We start from the raw sequence: 26,546 nt of genomic DNA, 5'->3' as shown, positions 1-26,546 counted from the left end.
ATTATCCCACATTTACCTCAAGCATCTATAGTCCAGTGGTCCTCCTGCCTCAGTGTCCTGCAAGGTGATGGACACAACAGACATATGCCACTGTGATCAGCTTAGCCTTCTGACTCATAGTATAGAATTATTAATGTCTGAGGAATCTTGACACTTTACTGTAAATTACCCTTAAACATGTAATTACTGATTCTATAGAAATGCAGAGCAGTCACTATAGCATGTCTAAATATTAAAGTCCATTTCATACAACCTTTACCATGTCTGTTACCATACAGTAAAGTAACCAACCCTTTGCGGACTTAAGGGCATTATAAAAGAATAAAAATGGGTGTGTCTCCTGTATTTTAAAATGTTTTTGACATTTTACTATATTACATCATTTGATTACAGTTTTTTTTTTTTAATGCTTGTATTAATCCAAATACAAAAAGGCAGAAGAAGGCAAAGTGAATTGCTGGCTAGGAGAGACAATGGAATTGAAAGACAGCATAGGGATTCTGTAGAGAGCGGCCACAAAGTCAATGGCAGTCTTTACTGTCTCATACTTAGCTGTGAGAAGAGCATTGAGTGGAAGCTTAGCGTGACCATGCCTGCAGCAATTAAGAGACTAATTCTTCTGCACTTTTTGCCTGTTATTTGACTTACACATGCTAACTGAGAAGCTATGATAAAATTGTTTCACATATAATTCTAAAGAATATTGCTGTCTTATGAATAAAAATTAGTTGTAGACCTTCTTGGTTGTAGAGTGTGCCAGACAAAGCATCTCTTCCGACACTGTGGTGCCAGGGACACTCAGCTTCTTTGGAGGTGGGCTTGGAAATAAGGCTTTGTGAGACGTTGAGAGGTGTGAAGTTTGGTATTATGTTTTTGGTAAAGTTCTGACCCTGGTGTATCAGAGGAAAGTAAATGTAAAAGTTGCAAACAAACCTGTTAGTCTGATACAGCTGTCAGTATAGAAACAGACCCCTGGGTTGTTACTTGTCCTAAAAGGCAGAGGGGAAGCTGAGACAGGAAGAAGGAGTAATTTGCCTGAGTTTTCAGATTATCTGCTTAATAATCATATCGTAGATATTATTTTGTAGAAACTTAAGTATAATATATACATTTTTATAAATAACTTTCCTATGGTATATAGATGTTATGGATTTAATCAATATGTAGATAGAAAAATTACTTGGAGTAGGAAAACTATTGGTTTTTAGTTCTGTCCTATATTGGCAACAATACTAGTGAGTGATGATTTTATATATATTTTTCTTTACTTTTTCTGTGTGTTTTCTGTCAATCAGTGTAATTTGCAATATTAAGGATGCATATTTCTCCATAGCTCTCAGTTTCAGGCACCAAATTATTTTATTTTGCAATGTCCCTAATCATTGCTAACTTTACTTAGAACTGAAACACTAAAGAACTGTAATACTTCCACATGTAATACTTTCTAAATTACCACAAGAAAACCCCTTGTTCTGTTATTATTATCATTAGAGGGTAGTTGTTTATACATGTTTGGTATTTTACTAATAAGATTAATTATGTGTGACGATGTCTATCCAAAATGTAACTTGAAAGTATGAGATTTCTGGTTTTAATTTTTAAATTTTTATTTGTTTGTTTGTTTTTGCCCTAGATATATTTTTAAACTGTTACTTATTAAAAGTTACTCTCTGGTACACTTTGGTTTCCCTGGGTTGATTATACTTCTTTTTCTTTTTTTTAAGGTAAAGTTCAAGTTAAGAGTTCAGACATACAAGTTGGAGACCTCATCATAGTGGAAAAGGTTGATATATTTTTTTAATATATTTTAAATCTGTATGTTGAACAGTCTTTAACATTAGCTTAATTACAAGTAACGTTGACTTTAAATGAACTATTGAGATAGGTATTTTATTTCTTAATGTGCTTGTGTAAGATTTGATATATTTTAACTACACTTAGATATTTATATATTCTTATCTATTTTGCTACTGCATATTTCAGCGTCTGTAGGTAAAGCCATGCTTTTAAAAGTGAGCCTTATGTTAATTGCTTAGTGTATCTCATTTGACCTCGGAATTGTGTTCAAAATGTTAATAATTCTACAACAGTTTTCAGAATTTACTTGTCCAGATGGCTATATTATACACAGTCATTGACTCCAACTCTTAAAGTTTAAAATTTTAGAGAGACAGTGAGTGAAAGTTAAGAAGCACTTGAAAAATGGTTTAGGCCATGATGAGAAGAAGCCCTGTTCTAAAAAGAGCAGATAAGGCATTGAGACAGTCAGGTTTGCTGTGGTCTTGAGAGTGAATGGATGGGCAATATGCAGGTGAGGGCTTTCCTCTGGAGTGCTGTCCCTGTCTCATCCTGTGACATGTAAGGGCCCATACATACATGTGTCTCTCTCAGTAGAGATTCTTCTGGTGTGCTATTTCTGCCTCATTCTGTGCTGTATAAGTGCTTGCACACCACCCAGGCGCACCTATAATGTCAGTGCTGTGGACATATCTTCTGAGAATATTCTTACTTTGTGATCTGTATTTCCAGAAATTCCTTGTTGACTTTTAAATGTCTCAGGGGTAGATTCCCACTTGGCTTCCTCCAGAGCTGTCTTCAATCTGCTGTTGTCTGGCAACTTGTCTGCCTGGGACTCAGTTTCTTCTCCCCATAGAAATGATCTTTTTGGTACATTATTCTATATACAGGGATGTGGTTTGATTTTACAAAGTGCAGCATGCACAGGGTTTTGAAACAGACATCTGTAGTGTTCATTGTATAAATGGCAGGAACTACTAGCTTGTAGCCATTCATTTTTAGAAGTTTTCTCCTTTGCTTGTTTATTATGTTGTTAGTTTTGTAGTGATCCTCTTTATATCTTTGCACATTTCTGAAGGATAGATTCTGACAAAGTGCATAACTTAGTAGATCTTAAGCATACAAATTTTGTTAAGGTGTTTTCTTTCTGTCATAGGTATTCCTTCTGTATTAATATGCATTTTCATATTTTGCCTTATTGTTGATTATAGGTAGTGAACTATGGACCTCCTTGATGCCAAGAATGCATTCCACCGCTGAACTTTTGTTATACTTTATATTACGTTGTAAATGGGAAGGAAGCTGTTACAGTAAGGGAAACAGCTGAAATGTTAGTAACTGTACAAAGTGTAGGCCTTGTAAGCTCTTTTATGTTTTATGAGTAGAGTTGCTATGTTTGAAGTCAGATTAGATTAATTGCAGTATTTTTATGTCACTCTGGAATCTGGAAGAGCTTCATGCATTTTGTTAAATATTGTATCTTAGGACGTGGGTGTGGCACTAGTATACAACACTTTTTACTAGGACTCCTCGGACTACACACGACCGCCACCAGCACCACCACCCACCACCACCTACAACTACTACCACCACCAAAAAAACAGTTTAAGGCTTAGTCCATACAAGAATTTAAGGTGGTAGTGTGAATTCACTTTGCTGTCTAGTTACTTGATTTAAGTACTTTTCTTATACCAATGGCTTGACAGTGTTTTTTGGTTTTATAAATCAGAATGTCTGGGTGCTGTTACTAATCATGAAATCTGCTTCTTTATGTGCTCACTTGTAGGATTAATTAGTTTGCTACTGGAGACCTTGTGCATGCTGGGTATAGCATTCTGCCACGAATTTACCTTAGACTTCATCTGAGTATTGTGGTCTGCGTTGCTTTGCTGATAGCATACAGCCATCCCTACAGTTCCCATTAATTCACAAGCCTGACACGCTGTAGTGTGTGTCTCAGGTGGAAATTAGAAGTTCTAACTTTTCTTCTAAGTTAGGCCCTAATATTAAAGGTGTAACTTTCTGAAGATAGCATTTGCAAGAGTTTTCTGGTTTTCTTTTTTCTAACCCCCCCCCATTTTGTTTTAATCTTTGTTAAAACAAACATGATATGAATGCAACTATATAAACATGTGCAGAATGCTTCAGTGCTTTGGATTATTTCAGAGCTTAATATAAATGAGATAAAGACTCCTAAATTATTTGTGTAAACAAAAAAATGCACCTACCCAGAGTCAGAAATACCTTTATGACTGTATTTAAATGAAGAAAAAAAAAGCCATAGTTTGTCTGCTGTCTTTACACATGTCAAGTTAGTCACCTGTGCAGAACTAGAGTCCTTCAGAAGTTACGTGCATGTATGTGACATATATTAGGTCAGTCTGGGGGTTAGGAAGAAACCTGGAAACACTCCCAGCAGTCGGGACTAAGAGGATTGTTGTCAAAGGCTAGTTAGTTCCTTTACTAGTCTTCAGAGCCAGCTTGGGGAAGAACAATTGCTTTTTCCAGAAGCAAGGAGAAAAAAAAAATTCCTTTTTCTCTATTTTCTATAATAATTCAGTTTGATGAGTTAGTATATGGTATATATCATAGTGCTCAGAATAGAACTGTATAGGATAGAAAGTCTATGAGTAGAAGCATTCTGGGATACTTTAAGGAAGCAAAGATGGATTCCTGAAAAGGACCCAGCTGACATGCTTTGAAAGACAGAATGAGAACCACAGACACTAGAGAGAATAAATGATGCATGCTAACTAATCACTTTCACTGTGAATTCTCTAAACACAGCAGTTAAGGCATGAACTTTGTGTCATTGACAAGCAAGGTAGCTCAACTTCACTACTTGAGTAGGGGGAAGAAAATGTATAGAAAAATGTACCGCGGCCAGGCGTGGTGGCGCATGCCTTTAATCCCAGCACTTGGGAGGCAGAGGCAGGGGGATTTCTGAGTTCTAGGCCAGCCTGGTCTATAGAGTGAGTTCCAGGACAGCCAGGGCTATACAGAGAAACCCTATCTCGAAAAAAAACAAAAACCAAAAAACCAAAAGAAGAAAGAAAGAAAGAAAGAAAGAAAGAAAGAAAGAAAGAAAGAAAGAAAGAAGAAAGAAAGAGAAAGAAGAAAGAAAGAGAAAGAAAGAGAAAGAAAGAAAAATGTATCGTACCGTATAAAAGTAATTAAACAGAGATATGTGGAATAGGGGGCTATATTGTTGGTGTCAAAGAAAATGTCCAGTAGAATAATGAAAAAGAGAACAAAACCAACAAAGTTGCATTAGTAATGTAGAATCCTTGAAAAGGAAATATCCAGGTATAGATTTATTCCTTGGGCCTTTAAAAGAGCATTTGGCATCCGTTTTATATAGTAATAGTCAGAAAATAGGGTAGAGCCTACCCTTGTTTTATAAGTGCAGACTTATTCGTGTACTAACACCAGAGGGAGGATAGTCACAACAGAAGACAACTAAACAAGACAATCTTGAAAAAACATTTACCAATTGCAGCCAATAATACAGGCCTTGTCAAAGCCACAGGAAGATTCCTTCCCTTCCTCCCTCCATCTTTCCATTCCCTCTTCTCTTCTTCTTTCTCCCTCCTTCCTCCCTCCCCTTTTCCTGTCCTGTCCTTTTTCTCTTTTTTATTCTCCCTCCATCCTTTTCTTCTCTCAGTTTAAAAAAAAATGGCTTAGTCAGTTTTACTTAAAACCAGTTTGGAAAGGTTTTGTAATAGCTAAGGTGGTCCTGACAAGCAAAAACACAGTGGGAAGACTCCATGCCAAGGCTGCCTCTTCCATTGCTCCATTATTCAGTATAGTACACGTAGGAGGAAGGTGGAAACGCAAGCTCATGACACCTTAGGAAGAACCCAGAAGTCAGCCCGCCCCGATATACACAAGTAACTTTTCAGAAGGTGTAGAAGCAATTAGAAATAAAAAGAAAACAAAATTAAATTAATGCATCCATAGACTGAAAAGAAGATTCTAGGCTTAATGTAAAATGTAACCTTTTGAGGAAAAAATATCACAGGAAAAAATTTTCTGAATCTAGACATATAAATACAATGCTTAGATTATATACTAAAAGAATAATGCATACTACAAAAATATAATTTCATCTTATTAAAATTCAAGTGTTTTTTGTAAGAAACTATATGTGTCAATAATAAAGAAGAGGTTATGCATTTGAGAGGGATTGAAAGAAAAACTAAAGTCAGAAATTAAAGAGAGAGGATTATACAAATTATGTAAATTATGGAAATACAGTACTTACATGTGAAATCCTAAAAAAAAAAAAAAAAAAAAAGTTAAATGAAATAGAAGAGGCCAGCAAGATGGCTCAGCAGGCGAAGGTGGTCATTGACAAGCCTGAAGACCTGAGGTTGATCCATGGGACCCACATGGTGGAAGAAGAGAACCTACTGTCACATATAAATGTTAACAGAAAAAGAAACTGCAGAGTCATTTATGGTGCAAACATCTGAGTACTATAAACCTAATACAGGTTATTTGTAAAATTTCCTAAATCTGAGAAGTAAGATTTTTACCTGAAAGAATAGATGGAAGACTTATGAAAACATTTACCAAGAAGTTTCAGATGAAAATAAATACGAAAAAAAAAAAAAACCTTTTCAATAGTTATTTGGAAGACTTATGAATTGGAAGAGATACTTTCTAAAAATACTGATGTCACTAAATATTGACAACGTCAAAATGATACAGTTATTCTGGAAAACCACTTGACAGTTTCTAAAACAAAGACCAAACCAACAAACCCAAAACCCAGTTTAACCATTTAATGACTGAGCAGTTTAATCCGTACCTAGGGGCTACTGAGATGCAGCAGATTAAAGATGCCTGTTGCCAAGCCTGATGACTTGAGTTTGATCCCTGGACCTACATGGTTAAACTCTGGCCTTTACACGGGCGCTATGGCTCATGCATGCATATGCACATACGTGCACATACACAATAAATAAATATAGTTCCTGTGTCTTAGCCACAAGAAATATTAATTTATGTGATACAGAATCCTCTACAAGAATGTTTATATCAGCATTCAAAATAGCCGTAAGTCAGAAAGAGTTCAGCTATCCTGAATGGACAACTGGGCCAGGATAAGCACTATGTATAAACATATCATGGCACAGCACTGGAAGAAGATACAAGACTGGTTTTAGGAAGTGAATAATCTGAGAATTCCATTTACATTAGCATCCAATGGATAAAAGACTTAACATAGATCTGACAGAGGAGCTCCTAAACTTGTAACTTACAATTTTAAATGTGATTTAAACATGTTAAAGAAGTGACTCCCATGGATATATATGTTCCTTTTGACAAGTTAGCAGTACTTCTGAAAATGACCTGTAGATCCATGCTAGGTCATCTTAAAAACTTCAGCTGACTTCTTGGTAGAAATGGACACACTGCTTTAGAGAATTTGCATAGCATTTGGGGGACCCAGAAGAGCTGAAACACTTTTGGGGATATGGTTTACAAATTTTGCATACTCACACTTCTCTATTTGAGAGTACAGTACAAATCTACCGGAGTCTTTACACTGTAGACCTAATAGAAGTGTAGCGATGAGACTATTTAAAAAAAAAAAGTCTGGACTTTATGATTTCTTGGTCCCTGGTAGGTTCAGTGTACTAGCAACATCTTTGGACAGGCACCTTTCATGTATTTCTACCATTGGTGTCTATTTAGGTTGCTTCTTATACTTCTGGGACATTTGACATTGTCAGTTGTGCACACATGCTGCTACATAAATACCTGGGAGGAAAATGGGTTTTAAGCATGAATATGTTTCCTATGGTAGATCATACAAACAACTGGAAAATGCTGTGTCCACTGTACTTTAAGTAGGCAGTGTTTTTATATTTGCCAACCTTGGCATTCTTAGCATTTTCAGTGTGCCTTTCTGATGTGTGTGCTTTAAGTGTGGTTTTAATATAAGTAAATTTCTCTAATACCTAATAACTTGGTAACTTCTGTTATGGCTTATGTGTCTTTCTGTAGTGTTTGGGTAAGAGCTTGAGAAAATCTCTTGTGTTTTCTTCTGAGTGGACCTTTCTTTGCTTGTGAGTTTTCAGGCCTTTCTGTCTTGTGGTCAGCACCCACTGATGTATATGCTGCAGGCTTCAGCTTCCTTCCAGGTGGGCATACTTGAATAGAAAGTCTTTGTTTAAGGGACGTCTAATTTAGTAATCTTTTCATTTAAAGTTAGAGGTTTTTTGTTTTCAGAATAATTAGTAGTGGTGTCAGTGAAGAAGCCCTTCCTGATGTTCTAGTCCTAATGTTCTTTGCTAATGTGGACCAGTTCTTGTGTACTTCCTGGGGAGGCTAGGCATCACTCCACTCATGCCCAGTCAGTACCTCCTCTCCTTAGGACTGTCACTTGGCAAGACTGTTTTCCTTATTGCCCACAGTGCTAGTTTTCTCATGAGTCTGGTGTCCTCATGTGAGTGGGTCTCCTTGTGCATTTTCTCATTTGGCATTGGCATACTTGGTTGTCCTGGTATGTCACTGTGGTCTGATGTTCATTTCCTAGGCTAAAGTTAGTTCATGTGTATGTCTTGTTCAATTCTTGGCCTTCACTTTCCCCCATATGCTTGAGAATACCTTGTAGACCTAAAGCAAAAGCATTGTTTATTTTAGCACCCTCACCCCCCCACCCCCGTTTCTTGCTCTGTTGGAGTTGCAGTGTGTTCCATGTGCTCATATATTTTCCCCCTAATGCTTTCCTGGCTGCGGTTGCTCCACTCATTTTCTTGTCAGATAGTTATTACTTTCCTTTAAAAATACTATTGAATTTTCACTCAGTTTTTCTTGGACCTGAGGATCTGTAGCTCTTCTGTAATCATCTTTATTCTTAGTGTGAGAAAGGAACCGCTGTGTCTCCTGTCTTATTTTAGGCCTACTCACTTGTATTTGTTTCATTATTCAGGAGCTGGAAAGTAAGCCACTTCTTTATGGTATATGTGCAAATTTGTGAAATTAGATGGAGTATTATTTTAATGGTATACTTTTCTTTTAGCATTTAATTCATAGAATTATTAATAATAAGTGCTTGAGTAGTGACTTGAAAAAGTTTAAATATATCATAGTATTTTTACTTACATCCTATTCAGTGTCATTAGAGAATAAATAGTTCCTCAAGTTGTGGGCATATCCTGTATTTGCTTATTCTCGTTTATTTATCCAAGGTAATGCATGATCTTATTGATGGTGTGCTCCGTGGTGTTGGCCATGGATGAACATGTCTGTTTCCCAGGGCGTTTTCAATTCTTATGTGACAGTATTACTATGATGTGTGTATGGTTAGGATGCTGTGGAAATAATAATATTTAACCTTTCCCAGACAAGATCTGTGTAAGTGCCATGCATATGGCTTGCTATTGTTTTAAAAATACCTAAATTGGAAATTAAAATGTTAGTTTTTCATATGAAAATTAGAAGTAATAGCTATTTCAGTACAATTTTACTTTAAACATTCTAATTGTCTGTGTTAACTATTTCTACTATATAATGGCATTATGATAATATATATCTTTTTTTTTTCAGAACCAAAGAATTCCATCAGATATGGTATTTCTTAGAACTTCAGAGAAAGCAGGTAATTTTTAACTATTTCTTTTACATTGCTGCAGATGTTTTAGTATGGTGTTTATTTGGCTGATTGGCCTGTTTTTGTTTTAGATAGGGTATTTCTGTTAACTGTGTCTGACACGGAGGCCAGGGATATGCTTGCCTTTGCCCTCCCTCCGTGCCAGGATTAGAGACAGCAGATACCAACCTGCTCAGCTAGGGTTTTCACTTTAGTGAGCGAAAGCAAATTCTCTGCCTATAATTTTTCTTAATAGTTTAAAATCATTTCTAAATTATATTTAACTATTGATATTTTAAAAGATGTGTTTAGTTTTTATAACTACTTGAAAAGTTATGAGTGGAATTTCATTCATAAAAATTTGAGAATTATTTCAATAACAGTGTTACTTAATACTTGATTGCTATTTTACATTTTCAGTTTTATTTATTTAGCAAAGCGTTATCTTTCACTGGTTTTATACACAGGAATATATTAAGGAATGCATATAGCTCATTTCTGAATCACACTTAGGATTTGTAAAACTAGCTGTCATTTTTTTTTCTTTCTTATCCTTAGCATACATCTTATTGGTAAAGGATGGGGTAGGCAAAATAACCAGTCAACTCTAAATCCAACCCCAATTAAGAATAAGACTTTAATTATGTGTACCCGTCGGTGTGGGTTTGTGCACGTGAGTGCAGTGCCTGTGGAGGCTGCAGTTACAGGCAGCCCTGAGCTGTCCCATGTGAATGCCACCACTGCACCTCAGAAGCTCTCCAAGAGCAAGGACGTGCTCCTGACCCTTCACTGGGCTTCCCATCCCAAGGCAGCACACAATTAAGACAAGTGTTTTTTCAGTCATGCTAAAGAGAGATTCTGTCTGTAGCACCGAGGTAGACAGAATCTCTGTCTGTAGCTGTGGTTGGTTACCTTGCCGGGTGAGTTGCCCTCAGGAAAGAAATTGTCCCCATGGTAACCGAAGGACCTGTGAGTTATTATTTATTTTGTGTTATTTAGTGCGAATTTCTGTTTTACTTTATAATAATAATAATAGTAATTATTATTAGTATTATATTCTTTAGTCTTTTTTTACAGTCCAGTCATTATTCCCCCTCCCTGTCAGCTGTCCAACAGTTCCTCATTCCATTTCTCCTCCCCTGTCTGCCATCCCTGACCCTCACTCCACCAGGCCTCCCCACTCCATGGGGCTTCAAGTTCTTGAGGGTTAGGTGCATCTTCTCTCATTGAGACCAGATCAGGCAGTCCTATGCTATATATGTTTCAGTGGCCTTGTACCAGCTAGTGTATGCTGCTTGGTTGGTGGCTCAGTGTCTGAGCGATCTCGGGGGGGGGGGGGAGGGGGAGGCAGGGGTCTGGGTTAGTTGAGACTGCTGGTCTTCCCATGAGGTCACTCTCTTTCTCAACTTCTTCCAGCCTTTCCCTAATTTAACCATAGGGCCCCCGACTTCAGTTCATTGGTTGTGTGTAAGTGTCTATTTCTGTTTTTAGCTGTTGTAGAGACTGGTAGGTATCCTCCTAGTGTTAATCACCAAATGGCAAGTTTTCCCTTTATTGTGGCTGGAGATCCTCCAACAGTTACCGACTCCCAGTTACCACTGCAAGGTGTAGTGCTGGTGGTTATCGAGAGAGCTTTCCTTTTAGATGTTTCTACCTCTGTTTTGGAAAGATACTTGGCAATATTAGGATAGTTCCCCAAGCATTTCTATCTAACGTGTGTCCTGTGGCCTTCTGTGCAGCAGTCCAGTAGAGGGCTTTGTTCCTGACTTAGCACCTTTGCAGTGGCAGTGCTATGCAGTGTGGGAGTCCGGGAGACACTGTCTCCCTGAGAGGTGGAGTTGCTTAGCTGTTGGCATGTATGACGATGCAGCCCTTTGGCTTCAGCATATGGTCTTCATCCTGCTAGGCTTCATTTCCCGAGTTTTTGCAGGATTTTTACCTCTCTAACCATAAAGGGTACACTTGGAATTACGTACTGCTTTTTGTGTTTTTCTGTGAGACCTTTATTTTGGTATCAGAGTAGTATTGGCCTTAACATCCATTAGGGATTATTCGGTCCCATCCTATTTTTTTGGAAGAATCTTTGAAGAGTTTTTATTCTTTAAATGTTTGGTGCAATTCATCTGTGAAGTGATTTGGGTCTGGCCTTTGAAGGTCTTTGTTTTGGTTTTAAATTTCTAATTCTGTCCTAAAGGCTTACTCTTAAGGGTCTTTTTCTTGAATCAATTTTTATAGTTTGTGTGCTTTTTTTTTTTTTTTAACTTGTCTACTTTAGGTTTTCTAATTTGTGGGCTTGCTATAGTTATTCCCTCATGATCGTCTCAGATCATTTCTGTAACAATAGTAGTAATGTCCCATCCTTTGTTCTTTTTTTTCCTTTGTTATTCTGGCTAAAAGGTTGTCAATGTCATTGATCTCTTGAAAGAACTAACTTTGGGTTTTAATGATTTTTCTCAATTGTTTTGCTTGTTCTTTATTTCATTTATTGGCATCTATCATTTTTTTTTTCTTTTTCTCTGCTTTTGGTTAATGTTGATCTGTGCCTGTAGCTTCCTAAGGAAGAAAGATTGTTGATTTTGGATCTGTTTTAATGTGGTATGTTTACAGTCATAAATTTTCACCTGCACTCTTGTGGGTTGTCCTTATAAGGTTTACAATGTGAGATTTATTTTTGTACCTCTAAAAGTATTCTCTAATCCTTTGTCATTTCACCATTGATCTCTTGTTCTGCGATTAGTATGTTGCTTGATTTCCACATTTGTGAATTTCCCAGATTTGCCTTTGTCATGATTTCTAGGTGATTCTGCTGTGGTCTCATTCTGACTCACAGCAATCTAGGTTATGCTTTGGCCTGTGAGTATCTTAGACTGTGCTTTACAGCAGGAGTCTGTTCTGCTCATTTGCTGTTTGTTAGCTCTCGTCAATCTGCAGCATTGGCCTTCTGTCTAACTAGACTGTGTGGTTATAGGTGAAGTGGTATAGTTTGTAACTATCTTTGCAAGATCCATAGCAAGTGTATCCCTGGTGTAATGACTGTCACCCTCCTCACATGCTCCCTGTCCTGCTGTCATACTTGCTTGTCCCTCGGGTTCTCTGCATTTACTTTTCCCATTGGAGATCTGTGCAGAGGAGACACATAGCTGCTGCCCTTTGACCTAATGTGCCTGTCAGAAGCAGCTTTGTCAGGTGCTTGCGTATGGTTCCTGTCTTCACCTTCTGTGCATTCACTCCCAGTCAGAGACTCAACCCCCATCAGGACACACAAGCCCTCATTCAGGCAGTTCCATCTGTGTTTCCCTTTTGTTGAGACCCAGTCTCTTCTTTACTTTGGGACCTGTCTATTGACAGGACCTCCCTCACAGATGCTCAAGTTGGTTTCTTGGCATTCTCCAGCTCCATTTCTTTCTTGCTCTAGGCAGTGTTTGTGCCCCCATCTTACTCCTGCCCTCACTTGTACCCCACTGTGTACTTAGTTACTCTTCCATTGTCTTGAGGGGATTTCTCAGTCACTTTTCTAGTTCTGGGATAAAGTACCATGGCCAAGGAAACTTTCAGCAGGAAGAGTTTATTTGGGTTTATAGTTTTCAAAAAATTGACAAATAATGTATCATGGTGGAGGCATGGCAGCCAACAGAGGGCATGGTGGCTGTCACAGAAGCTAAGGGCTTGTATCTTGCACTAAAGTGGGAAGCAAAGGGAGAAATGCCTACCCTAGTGACATATGTCCACCAGTAAGGCCACACTTTCAAAACATCAGTGTCAACTAGGGACCAAGTGCTTAAATACATGAGCCTATAGGGTCCATTCAAGTGCTTAGGGAATAACAAGAAGGCTATCTTTGTGGACTCCTGCATGAATTTTTCACAAGGCTCTGTTGCAGATGCACCTACTCTGTGCTCTGTATTTTTGTAGGGGGTGGAGGAATGATGCCCACATATGTCTTTAATAGTCATTGTCCACTGGTTATTCTTTGGGCCTGGTAAAAATACCATAGCTGATAACTTAAAGAATATAGTGAATCACTTCTCGGCCTTTTGGCTAAGATCAAGTGAAGAATATAGTGAAATAGAATTTGGTTAGTCTCTGTATTTTGTTAGGGTCTTTAATCCATTTCTATATAGTATAATTATTAAAAAGGTAGTATTTACATCTGTCTCTTATAACTAGCATTTTTTATGGTCAGTATAGAGAAAGAGGTTTTCAAAGGTTTGTTTTTCTATCATTCGTCTTTGAGAGGTCCAGAAACCTAGGGGATAAAATTTCAATTCCTTGGGAAGCATACTGGACTCCTCAGAAGGAGCCACTGACAGTGGACCTTTAGTCAATGACTGCCTTGACTTAGGGAGGCTAAGTCTAGAGCTGAGTCAGCTCCTGGGACACCTACTGGAGGAAATAACAAGACCAGAACTGAGCTGTTTTCCAAGATTCTTTAAGGTCTTATCAAATGTAGATAAACTAACATAGCAACCAATAAAAATTGTACTAATGTCATAGCTTTGCCCTCTACCAATCATATTAGGCTTTACCTAACCCTTCTGGAGAATTCCCCTAGCCCTCCATAAAATGGTCCTATGAGCTCCTCAAGTCATCTCCATTTTGACAACTGGCTTACCCCTGCATGCTTGCAATTTCTGCAGAATTACCTTTGCCTTTGCGTACTCTTTGAGTCTGGGGTCTTCCTTCAGAGATTCTTGGACCCTAACACTATTGACATTACCTGTTAGGATCTATGGCTAGTAGCATATTCAGTATAGTAGGTAAGTGGGATAGTTTGAATGAAAATATACCCCCCCCACCCCCACCCCATAGGCTCATGTGTTTGAATGCTTGTTCTACAGTTGATAGAACTGTTTAGGAGGGATCAGGAGGCATTGCCTTGTTGAAGAAGGTATGTCACTGGGAATGGGCTTTTGGACTTTAAAAAGCCCATGCCACCTGTCCCTGATAGCCCACACCTTTAATCCCAGTACTGTGGAGGAAGAGGCAGGCAGAGAGGTTGAGGGAAGCATCATCTACAGAACTAGTTACAGGATGGTCATGGCTACACAAAGAAACCCTGTCTCAAAAAACAAAACAGACAAACAGAAAGCCTATGCCACTCCAGTTAGCCCCCTTCCCCCCTGCTTCCTGGTTAATATCTCAACATGTAAGCTCTCAGCTACTTCTCCAGCACCATGCCTCCCGGCTGTTGGCACATTTCCTGCCATGATGGTCAGAGACTTACCTTCTAAAACTGTAAGCAAGCTTCTATTTAACACTTTGTTTTATAAGATGCTTGGTCATGGTATTTTATCATGGCAGTAGAAAAGTAAACAAAATATTTGCATTTGAGAGGTGCTTTTTACACATTATAAATGATTGTAGTAGAAATATATGTAAGATAATAGCATTCTACCTGGGTCTGGTGGCTCACACCATTAATCTCATCACCTAGGAGGCTGAAGCAAAGATACTGCAGTGAGTTAAAGATCAACTAAGGCTGTGTATTGAGTTCCAGGCTACTGCTATAACATAGTAAGATGCTGTCATAACAAACAAGCAAGATAGACAAAAATAATATTCCAAATATAAAAGTTGGTCTGGGCAATTAACTTTAAAAGAAAAATATTATATAGATTTTGTTAAGGGGTAAATTGTGAACAGCATGCAGTACTTAAAGTTAGAGATGGTTACAAATGCTAGTTTTATTTATTTATTTATTTATTTATTTATTTATTTTTGGTTTGGTTTCTGTTTGTTTGAGGAGGAGGAATCTAAGGGCTATAGACTGAGAATACCATTTTTAAAATGATGCAGTTGCTAATTGTTTTGGAAATTTGCCAGTTTCCTCCTCATCTTTCACTGCACCTTTGCATGGCCTTGGGACTAAACAGAAGACGAGTGGAGCACCAGAGTATTAACAGATGAGATGCAGTGTTCACCTCAGATAGGGGGCAGCCCAGTCAGTGACTACTTTCCAGTCTTGCCCTGTGTCCCATGTGCTGTGCTCTGTGTGGACAAGTGGGACTGAGTATTCTGATGGTCCTGAATCCACTTGAGAATCTTAGTTCCTTTGCCTTAGAAAAATATACACAGTGTATATGGTTACTAAATTTGTGTTATTTATATAAATAATTTTCTTTCTCTCTCTATATATATATTTGTAGCATGAGTACTAGTGGATTCGACTTTAGGACCTCTGTGTAGTTGTAGACTTAGTCTATTATGGTCTTACTACAGTCTTCTGTTTGTGAACTTCAAATGAAGAAGTCATGTGCTTTCTGCCTCTCTTGTTCTAAGCCTCGGGCTGGATAGGTCTTCTTTATCAGCAACCACAACTATTCTTTCTCTTCGCTTTCTAATCTCCCAGCTCTTGATTGCTGCTCTCCATTTTCAGATGGTCACTGGGTTTCTGTATAGTCACAGGTTTTATCCAGTTATAGCGTCTTGGCCATCTCGTCTTCCTCTGGATTAGGTCTGACTCAGGTAACTATATTTCACACTGTCTTGTAGCTCTTCTCTCTGGGGTGCAGAGGGACATTTTACATGAAGGCCAGCAAAACGTTTTTGTGTGATCTTAAGTAATTTACTCAAGATTCACTGTTGTCTAGTTATTTTCAGAAAATAAACATTCTAATTTTTTTTTTTTTACTAATAGTTTGTTGTGTTTCAAGTTTAGTTAAGAAATCTTTGTGGCATATTATTTTTTATCATAAAATTCTAAACTTTTGTCAGTGTGAGTCCTAAGTATAACACTGTGGTTAAGACCTTAGCAATGCCATCTGGGTGCTTGTCAATACAGCACGGTAAGTCAATCTATTGACTAAGTATTAGTAAGAGCATTCTCTCGAGCCAGGACTGGATTGTTTAGAATGTAAATGGAGCTGTTGATGGATCTGGTGACTGATGACTTACATTCCAATTAATCAATTGTTCCATCCGTTTCTTAATCAGATCAAATATTTCCTGAGTGCACACAGCTCTTTTAGTGGTATTAGCAGAAATGAATGTTTTAGAACCAATTTTCATCAATCTCTTATAAATGCCAATATCCTTTTCACTTGTATCTAAGTGATAACATTATAGTGTAAGTGTTTGGAACACAGTACAGTACCTCACTGTCCCTTATAGTGGAATGAGGGTAGGTAAGTGACACTGTTCTCATCACTTTATCTCTTAGAAAGATTTATCTTGCCATCAGTTTAAAATTTTCATGCAGTCATTAAGTCATATAAATGATTTAAAAATCAAGTTTAATGACCAAAGATCTGATATTATAAATTCACAGTCAATGTCTATTTTTCTTTTCTAGGACATACACCGTAGCTCATCTCTTTCAGAGCTATTGGGTATGTGAGCTGGTGCAGGCTGCCTGCTGGTGGTACAGGGTGACTTGTTATGCTGTGACAGCCTCAGCTTCCTCAGAGTCCCCTCACTTTATCATCCCTTGATGTGGCTCTCAATGTGTCACATACACTAGCTGATCTTAATTTGAGGTCATTAAATCTGTCCTTTCCTGTCAACTCTTGTCAATTATACAAAATAGAATCAAGTATTCATAAGAAGTCTGTAATAGGATATAAGCAGACCAATTTAATTATTCATTTTTACTGAGGTCTAACTAGTATCAGTTATAGCTAGTGCTTTCTGTTTAAAAAAAAAAAACAATGCTGGCTTGGTCTTGGTAAGACAGGCTACCCTGTCTACACTTCAGCTTTTGCTGTAGTCTTTTCCTCTAGCACATCAGTTGCTGGAAGTCAATAATTTTGATCCATCTTAGTCTGTGCTTATCTAACATGACACGCACCTTTTATCTCCAGAGGACTTAAATTTCTGTGTGAATTGTGCTTATAATGCTCGGTGTGTTGGCTTCACTTTCATGTTAGAGATCGAAGACAATTCAGAGCATCTCACCTGTTCTTATTTGCAAAAACTAGAATCTAGTACATTGAGCTTTATTTACTTTTTCATCAGATTTTATCACATTTAAGACAGAAAAAATGAACCTGAGGAAACATTTGACTTTAGAGTTACCTGATGCACATTTTTCCTTTTCCTTATCTGTAGTTTTTCTAGTCAGTACGTGGAGAATGTTCTCCTTGACGTAATCCTTTTGACAGTGGACAACACAACAGTTTGTTTCCTCGATTGTGCATCTAGTCTTTCAAAGTGCATATAGTCTGGTGAAGGTCCCTTAGTGTAACATCAACTGATGGAAGATGGTCTCATAGCTCCTGATCTATAACCGTGCTTCAGAGTTGATTCTGATCTCAGATTTCCCGAGTCCTTTGACCATGATGATGCCCAGGCTAAGATAATGAAAGGATTAGAGAGGAAGTAGTGCTGTGCTCTGTACTTGAAGACTTTGGGGAAGAGCCAGGCAAAGTTCATATTTAATAGGGACATTGTGGGACATACTAGAGAGCCTGATAGCCAGCTTTGTAAAGGTGGCAACAGCCCAGCCAGAAACTCCTAAGAAAGTTCCTGGATCAGGCTCTTCCTGTGGTGAGAAGCGTGTGCGTGCGCTAGGTTCTTAGGAACCGCAAGAAGGGATTGAGACTCATTCCAAAGTATTTTCCCAGAAACAAACAACCCTTCAGCAGGGCCAGAGTCAAATTAGACTACCTTGAGATTTTATAGTAACAATGATGACATTCTGCTGAAACCTGCCAGTGCAGTAGCTCATCCCCTCTCCCCCGTATGCAAGCTTCTCGTCTTGAAACATTGTAAGGAAAGTACAAGCCACCCTTTCTTAGGGCGCCACTTCAAGGTCAGTTGAATCCTAAGGAAAGAACTCTCCACTTGGGTTTTATTGCAACTGCAAGTGAGCTGGAAAGGTAGGCCTCACTGTCTGTATCCTCTGTTGCTGCAGCACCGGTCATTGACTGAGTGAATGGCTGCATCCTCAGGGCAGAGCAGAAGCTATCTTGGTGTCTCTGGACAAAAGGCTGGCATGTTTGCAGTATAAGGTGGGCTCAGGATCTAGTGAATGAGATCAGCAGGGTAGAGACCCAAGCCTTCTGGCAGATAGTTTAGAAGAGATGGGGTAAGAGGATCCTGAAAATTAGTAATGACTTTGAGAACATGCTGAGCAGGCATCTGGGAGGTGGTGGTGTCTTTAGTATTCCTTAAGGAGGGAGGGAAGGGCACTGTGGGCATGAGGCGGATGGAGGGCTTTTGTGGGACTTGGGAGTTGTGTCATTTTATAATTAATTCATAGAGTACAATAAGGTTTGTGGGTTTGTAACTACTTTATAGTTATAGTCTAAGAGTACCGTGAAGGGATTCTGTGATTGACTGTAACTGACGATTATTTGTTTTCACTTTGCCTTGCCTTCTGTGGTGTTGGGGATCGAGTGAAGGCCTACAGGCCTTTGCACATACTTGGCAAGTGCAGGGCCATAGGCTACATCTCCATATCTGAATTTATGTTTTTCGTGTTTTATGGACTCCTTTCCTTTTATTGTTTAAGAATTGCTTCATCACATGCTTGTTGTAGTCTGTATTTAAATTATGGGGAGAATGTACGATTTATACATGAACATTGTAAGGTCTGAGCAGGAAGGTTCTAGTTCCTTCCTCTGTTCCCTTTTTCCCTGTATAGGTGCATTTTATGCATCTCTGCTTGTATGTGTGTGTAGCAATGCATATGGATAAATGTGTGTATATATATATATATATATATATAGGTATGCTTGTCCATAGAGCACAGAAACACATGTGTGAACACATGGATGCCCAGGACTGCATTGCATACCTATAAAAGATACATGCACACAGAAACAGGTATACAAGTTTGCAAATATGGATATTTGTAGTTCTCTAACCTAACAGATATGTGACCATGCAGGTATACCTCCTTCTCCTCTCCTTTCTTTCATTCCCTGTCCCTTCATGTCAGTGTTTATCATCTCCCCTTTCAAGCAAGTAGTTGTGCTGCAAGAATACCACACTGTAAAATGCTGATTGCAAATGCATTGCCCTCTTTTATTCTTAAACATCATCTTTTAATCCACCACCCTTAACAAGGCCTTCTGTAGCCCTGAGTGTCCTCACACTCTCTGTAGTGGAGGAAGTCCTTGAATTCCAGATCCTCTTGCCTCTGCCTCCCAGTTGCTGACATTGCAAGTGTGTGCCCACTGTGCCTCAGACATCAATTTCTCTCTCCCTCTTCATTGCCCTCTTCCTCCCTCAGTGTGTTTGTACCCCATTTTCTCCATTTGACAATATCTCCTAGGGATCTTTTCATAATGTTGAGGTCTTTTCTCCTTTGTCCTTTTAAAATTGCTGCCTCTGCTGTTTTATTTAGCTATCTCTCTAGTCCCCGTACCAACCTTTCATTATTATAGACTGCTGCAATGAGTAGTTCTGTGTGTGTGTCATTTAGTACATTTTGTGTTTGCTGCTATCTCTAGGATCAGTTCTCAGAAGAGGGATGAGGAGTATGGTCTGGGGTAATTAGATGGCTGTGATTCAGATTTTTCCCCTTCTGAAACTTGATGGGTTTGTTATTATGCAATAGCACTTACCTGGGTATTAGCATTTTAGCTGTGCTTATATTACTGAGCATTTTATGATGGTCAATTAACATTTTATTAGCAAGGTAATGTCAGACTCTGAGATATTTTTGTATGTATCTTATTATCTTGTCATCATCAAAACATAGATTAAAAGTAGAAATGATCTAGATAGCTTTCAGTAGTTGATATTAAACCTTAATTGACATGGGCTAGGGTCGTAGCTCAGTGGTAGGACACTTGTCTAGTGTGCTCAAGGCCCTGGTTTTGAGTCATAGTATCATGCAAAACATACAGAGATACTGTTGCACCATTATGACTAAAACAAAAGTAAGGGTACCAAACAGGACATAAGTGATTAAAAAATAGATTAGGGACTATCTTTTTACAGGTTTATTCTCTGAGCCAAATGACGTCATCTAAAACCAAGGCTTTTTAAAGCTGTTTGTTCTTGGCACTGTTTCGATGAATCATTTTCCAAATCCTAATGTGCCTACATCTGCTTCGAAAATACTTATAACTCAGGAGAAACTTCCTTCAGTGCAGTTACAGATGGTGACATTTTCTCCTCTACCTCCAAGGTTCATGTTTTATCCGCACGGACCAGCTAGATGGTGAGACTGACTGGAAGCTGAAGGTGGCGGTGAGCTGCACACAACGGCTGCCAGCCCTCGGGGTGAGCTCCACTGTGACACTGTACTTGCTTTTTAGCAGTAGTAATGGGGTGGTAAGGAAGTTTCTGTTGATACTAGCTGACTAATTTGAACACATTTAAGCCTGCAATTTGTCATTTTCTTATTCCTCAAGGCCATTAAAAATGATGTAGTTTTCTAGTGCACAGCCTATTTTAGGTAGTTTTGAATGTTCCTACTGATCTGACACTTAGGCTGTCTATATTTTTATCTGTCTTAAAATTTCTCAGATAAGTAATGTGTCAAGCTGTGATGGACTGGAGAGTCTGGTGCTGGGAGTTGCTGCTTACGGGGTAGCAGGTTGAAGTGTTCTGGGAGAATAGAGCTCAGACCATGACTGAGCCTAGTCCTTGAGCCAAGTCTTTTGCTGCAGCTTTTCCTTCTGAGGACAGGAGACTTTGATTTGGAGGACGTGAATGCTGCTATGTTTCTTAGGCTGAGGGAAGGGGGAGAGATAGTTTCAGACCACACTTTTAACAGTTGCTGAGTGAGTCCCCTATCACTTACTACCCAGGAAAGCTGCAGGGAGAGATTAGAAACAACAGGGTCATAGATGTGTGTGGATTCCGTGATTTCTAAAGCAGCTTTCATAGATATCAAGAATCGCTTCTGCTAGTACACCTGACTTTCCCTCTCCCTTCTCTTCCTTCCTCCCTTCTTAAAAAAATACCCTACAGTTAGAATAGTTGTTGTTTATGTGGTGTTAATATTTTTGTTTTTATATATAACACCAATCTGAACACAAGCAGCTTTGTCTTCTTACATAATCTGCTGTCCTTCTGTGACCAGGAGAAGGATGGAGATTATCACGAGAAGGGAGGCCTCTGGGGAAGAGTGTCTGCTTACAGCAGAGCAGTAAGTCTTCACAGTATGCCGTGTCTTCGGTGGCAGGCGCGTTTGCCTCTGTGTGTTGAACTATGGAAGTTAAATGGCTGAGACTTGGGCAAATTTTCCTTTTTTGGGTATTTTAGTATTGCCTATATTTAAGGTAATTTCTAAATTAGGATTCATTCCTTATATATTTCTTTTGTATCTTTGCTAGAACCAGTTGGACCCTAGCCAGGTGTTCGTAGTCCTTCCTGTATGGTATATTGTCCTGTAGTCACTGGCTTGGCCTCCTCCTCCATGATTTTGCCCCAGCATTTTAAAACTGGAAAACACATTTTTACCTCTGGTGCCAGAAAAATGAGCCTGGGCCCATTTGAGACACATGTAGTTTCTGATCTTGAGTTGGAGTCACCCTGTGCAGTTCACCAGCTAGCTTCTGCTGATCTGTTGTAGTGGCAAAAGAGAAATCTTGCATTTTCTAACTTAGTTGTGAAATGTAGACATTGAGAGAAGGCATGTAAACCATGTGTTCCTCCTTTAAACAACGTCTTAGAACTATGGGGTAATACAGTCTTCACGGTTTTATAGTCATCATCTGAAACCTTCAGAGAGTTCTGGCCAAACATAATCAGACACATATCATCAGGGGAAATTTTATTTTAGAAGATCTACCTATCATAAAATACAGATGGAAATGCCTCGGCTGGGTAGAGAGTATGGCTAGTTCATTGCTTTAACCCTGATTATGTAACAATCAGACTTCCATCCGCTGTGTACTAGAAATATGTATCTCTTTCTTAGTTAGTTATCTTCACCCCCTTTGCCATTTCTCTCTGGTGTGTGTCATTGAAAGGTGTGTGATGATTGCGGGAGGGCACAGCACCGTCCACACAGATAGAGCAGATGAGCACAGTGTGCCTCCTTTTCTTAAGGAGGTGGACACTGCTTCTGCTTTATCTTTATGTAGCACAGTAGCGCCATCCTTCATTCCCAAACGTTTATGTTACGTGTTTTACACAATATATTGTGATTTTTTCCCTTTTCTTAACTCCTTGTAGATGCTCTCAACCTCTCTACCCAATCAACTGTATTTTTCCTCTTCTCTCTTTCTCTATCAAAATAAAAACAAACTCAAAAATGAAAATTAAGCAAAAAGCTAATAAGGAAAAAAAAAAAAGAAAGAAAAGCAACCACCCAAACTAAAAGCAAACCACAACAAAAAACCCAAACAAACCATGCAGTATATTTTGTTTGCCAACTACTGTAGAAAACTGATTTTTCCCTTTCTACTATTGCGGTGAAAACATCTCATTTAAGATTGAGTGCTCCCAAGTTTCATATTCTCTGCACATTGTCCAGTTGTGGTTCTCTGTGTTCTGTACACAAAGAAAACTTTCCTGATATGAATTCAGCAAGCCACTGATCTGTGGGTATATCATATGTCATTAGGAGTCTTTATTGCTATATTGCTTTAGCATAGTAGTAGTTAGTAGTAGCAGTTTTTCCCCATGGCCTGTCTAGTCTCACTTTTTTGGCCACTTTCACAGTGTCAGGTATGAGTTATCTTATGGAGTAGGCCCTAAATTCAATAGAAAATGTGAGTGGTTACTCCCATAACACTTAGGTCACTATTGTATCAGTGTATCTTGCTGTGAGGTTGCTGTTTTGTTAGGGTTTAAGAGTCACTAAAGAAGCCAGTGGTGGTGGTGGTGGTGGTAGCGGCGGCGGCGGCAGCGCACGTCTTTAATCCCAACACTTGGGAGGCAGAGGCAGAGGCAGGCAGATTTCTGAGTTTGAGGCCAGCCTGGTCTACGAAGTGAGTTCCAGGACAGCCAGGGCTATCCAGAGAAACCCTATCTCGAACCCCCCCCCCAAAAAAAAAAAGAGGCACCAAAGAATGATACCCCAGACTCAAATAGTATATAGAAGCAAAGAGCGGTTATTCATATGAACTTCCTGCATGCAGGGGTTTCCCCCTTTGGGAATGGAGACCCCTAGTAGCTCCCAGGCCCAAATTTTACTGTTAGGGGAATCCCAGGAAGGGGTGTGTGCTCTTTTACCTTGAATGGTTAGCTCTATCTCTAGGAGTCTGACTGATTCTACAGTTGTTAGGCTCTGGAGACCTCCTTGGAGTCCCTTACTCATTCTAGCTACCTATTCTTCAGGTCAGATGACAAGGTGTCCTCAGATTGGCTGCCTATAGCTATGGTTAGGTGACCACAGGTTCCTGGATCCAGGTTCTCATTTATGGGAAACAGAAACTTAGGCCTAGTCTCCCAAACTGCTCTTTGCAGCCTGTCATGGACTCAGCCTGGCTCTGGCTAGCTCAGTCCTCTCAGTTTCAGGTCATAGGGTTTGTAGATGATTAATTTTCATCTGCAGTAGCATGCGGAGTACCTTGCACAGCCCCATGAATGTCAGCAGGAGTAAAGTTTCTAGCTGGACATTAACTCAGTTCTTCCATGTTTGATGACATAGATAAGTGGTGTTCAGTAGGTGGGCCTCACTATCAGGATGTAGAGAGTAGCCATAGCCAGTGGTGTTCAACCTGTTTGTGACCCTTGGCACCCATGCAAAAGCCAAACCTGTACTTATTATCGTGTGCCAGGAAGACAGGCAGGCAGAGCCCTAGTCTCAGTTTAGAGACACTCTTTCCAAAGACAGGAGACAGCTACTAAGGAACACTATTAAATCTTGACTTCTAACCTCTAAATGTGTGTCCTCTCCCCACCTTATTCAGAACCAAACATGTAATGTGACACTGGGTCCTGAGCTGCGGTTGAGGACTGGGAATGCATTTTACTTTCTGTCTGGTGTAAATGTATCTTCTTTTTTTTTTTTTTTTTTTTTTTTTTTTTTTTTTTTTTTTTTTTTTGGTACAAAAAACTTAGTGTACATTTAACTGAATTTAGTGACGAGTTCTTTAGCCTTTGCTTTTCCAGATTGGCAATGCGAGCCACAGACTTACCCAGGACGTTGCCTCCCCAGTGGCGACAGATCTCGTCAAATCTGTCATTATAATTGGTCCTAATAGCTTCCACCAGCTTAGCCAGAGCACCCTTGTCTTCCGAGTTAACCTGTGTGAAGGCAACAGTGGTGCATGTCTTCCTGTGGGCCAGGTGCCCCAGGCTGGCCATTCCCTTGATGATGCAGCAGGGTACCCCCATCTTTCGACACAGGGCAGGTAGGAAAACCACCAGCTCAATGGGGTCTACGTCATGGGCAATCACCACCAGCTGAGCCTTCTTGTTCTCCACCAAGGTAGTGACTGTATTGACTCCTGCTCGGAGGACAGGTGGTCTCTTAGTTGGGACGTCACCTTTGCCAGCAGCTTTCTTCTCAGCACGGGTCAGTAGCCTTTGCTTCTTCTCTTGCTTTGTCTCTGGGCAAGCTTAAGCAGCTGAGTAGCTGTTTGCCTGTCCTGGGTAAACTGGTTAATGGCAGGAGGGACTTTGAGCCACTTGTAGAGGATGGCTCTTTGCCGCTGCAGCCTGATGTAGTGAGGCCATTTGACGAAGCACGTTAAATCTCTTTTGGGCTGGATATCCTGTCCAATGTCGAAGTTCTTGGGTCTCTTCTCAAACCAGAGGGTTGACCACCTTCTTGGCCTCCTGCTTCTTGACGATGGCGGGGGCGGCTGGGGCCACTTTCTTCCCCTTGGCCTTCTTCCCTTTGGGCATCTTGCTCGGCTGCTGGAGAGAGGTAAATGTATCTTTTATTCTCCTAATTTAATTGTCATTTCCCAGGCTCACTGCTTATGTCTGTTAACCTAGTCCTAGCCCTGGAAGCTTCTAGCCTCTGTACAATCCTATCTAGGCCTAGAATGATTCCACCTCCTGAGGTTACTGCTTCATAAGCTCACCCCTTCTTAGTTCTTTCTGATCTCTGGCTGGCTGGTTTAACACAGCTGTTCTGTTTCAAACTCCTCTCCAAGATGACTGATTCAATCTGGCTTTTCTCTTTAGGCCTCTCCTGAATTGGTCTCATACTAACTTTGGCAATATGTTCTAATTTTATGGCTCCTTCTTATTCTCTGGCTTGTTCTGTCTTCATCCTATCTCTTTAAAACTCTTGGTAAAACTGCCTCTGTTCTTGTGCGTGGGCTTCCTCAAATAGCTTCCCTTTTCTCTGTGTTCTCATGAGAGTTGGGCATATCCTATTCTGTCAAATCTTTCACTTTGTCTGCCACTCAATTAGATAACATTTCAGACATGGGGGCTTCCGTCTCTAAACTAACTTTACCTTCATTGTTTGGGATTAAAGGTGTGTACTAAGGGTGTGTTTGATAACATTTCAGACATGGGGGCTTCCGTCTCTAAACTAACTTTACCTTCATTGTTTGGGATTAAAGGTGTGTACTAAGGGTGTGTTTGCATCCCAGCCAAAGGGATTAAAGATGTGTGCTAAGGCTGGGCCACACCACAACTAGAAATTGTACTTTTCAGTAAATCTCAGGATTCACAGTATGACCAAATATCTTGCAACAGTCTGCTGAAGTATCCAGTTATTCATGAATATTGTTGATCAGGGTGAGAAAGTTTTTTCCTAGTCTATTTTGCTCAGAGACTTGAGAAACTGCTGACAAGTCCACTCCATATATGGGTAAAGCCAGATGCATCTAGCAGAGTCAGGAGCAGAGAGAGAAAGTAACAGAATAGATATGGCCAGGATCAGGGAAGTAGGAGAGAGTGGAACAGTGGGCATGGCAAGATAGCAAGAGATAGAGAATAGAGCACAGCAGGAGAGAATAAGAGAGAGTAGTACTTGGAAATGACAGAGACCAGTTAGAACTGCCAGATTCTAGAAGGATGAGTAGCTGCGAGAAGAGAAGCCCAGGCACTGGAATGAGTTTAAGGTAAGGGAGAAGGAGAGAAGGGCTGGGATGCTAGCATGGACTCTGAGATGTCTAACAGTTGCTTGTGATACTGAGGGAGTCTGGAGGCCAGCATGAGCTTTGATATGCAACAGCAGGTGACTACTGCGTCCCTTCTGCCAGAGGTAAGGGAACTGACTTTTTTTGCAGCTGGGAACCTGTTTCACAAGTTCCTGAGGAGTGCTGCTTTTATCTTCAGTCCATAAATCCTCCGAGAGTTCAGTTTTAGCTCATTTCTAAAGAGTTGGACAGCCTGA

At 39.6% G+C, this 26,546-nt stretch overlaps 1 protein-coding gene across 5 annotated transcripts in view; it reads left to right on the top strand.

Moving 5' to 3' along the window:
• The window catches only part of Atp9b (ATPase phospholipid transporting 9B (putative)), a 188,450-nt gene that overhangs the window by 49,021 nt on the left and 112,883 nt on the right, over positions 1-26,546 (top strand). For 2 of the 5 annotated variants that reach the window (XM_029472075.1, XM_029472074.1), the window contains exons 6-9: positions 1,725-1,783; positions 7,887-7,949; positions 9,358-9,409; positions 20,478-20,572. In XM_029472075.1, the coding sequence (XP_029327935.1) occupies positions 1,725-1,783; positions 7,887-7,949; positions 9,358-9,409; positions 20,478-20,572 (269 nt within the window). Of the gene's footprint in view, positions 1-1,724; positions 1,784-3,072; positions 3,108-7,879; positions 7,950-9,357; positions 9,410-20,477; positions 20,573-26,546 lie in introns of those variants that run through there. The other 3 variants (XM_021150340.1, XM_021150339.2, XM_029472076.1) reach the window with 2 other exon arrangements.

Source organism: Mus caroli, chromosome 18 (assembly GCF_900094665.2).
Source record: "Mus caroli chromosome 18, CAROLI_EIJ_v1.1, whole genome shotgun sequence".
Lineage (NCBI taxonomy): Eukaryota > Metazoa > Chordata > Mammalia > Rodentia > Muridae > Mus > Mus caroli.
The sequence above is the reverse complement of the archived record's forward strand: the minus strand, read 5'-3'. Positions and strand labels throughout refer to the sequence as shown.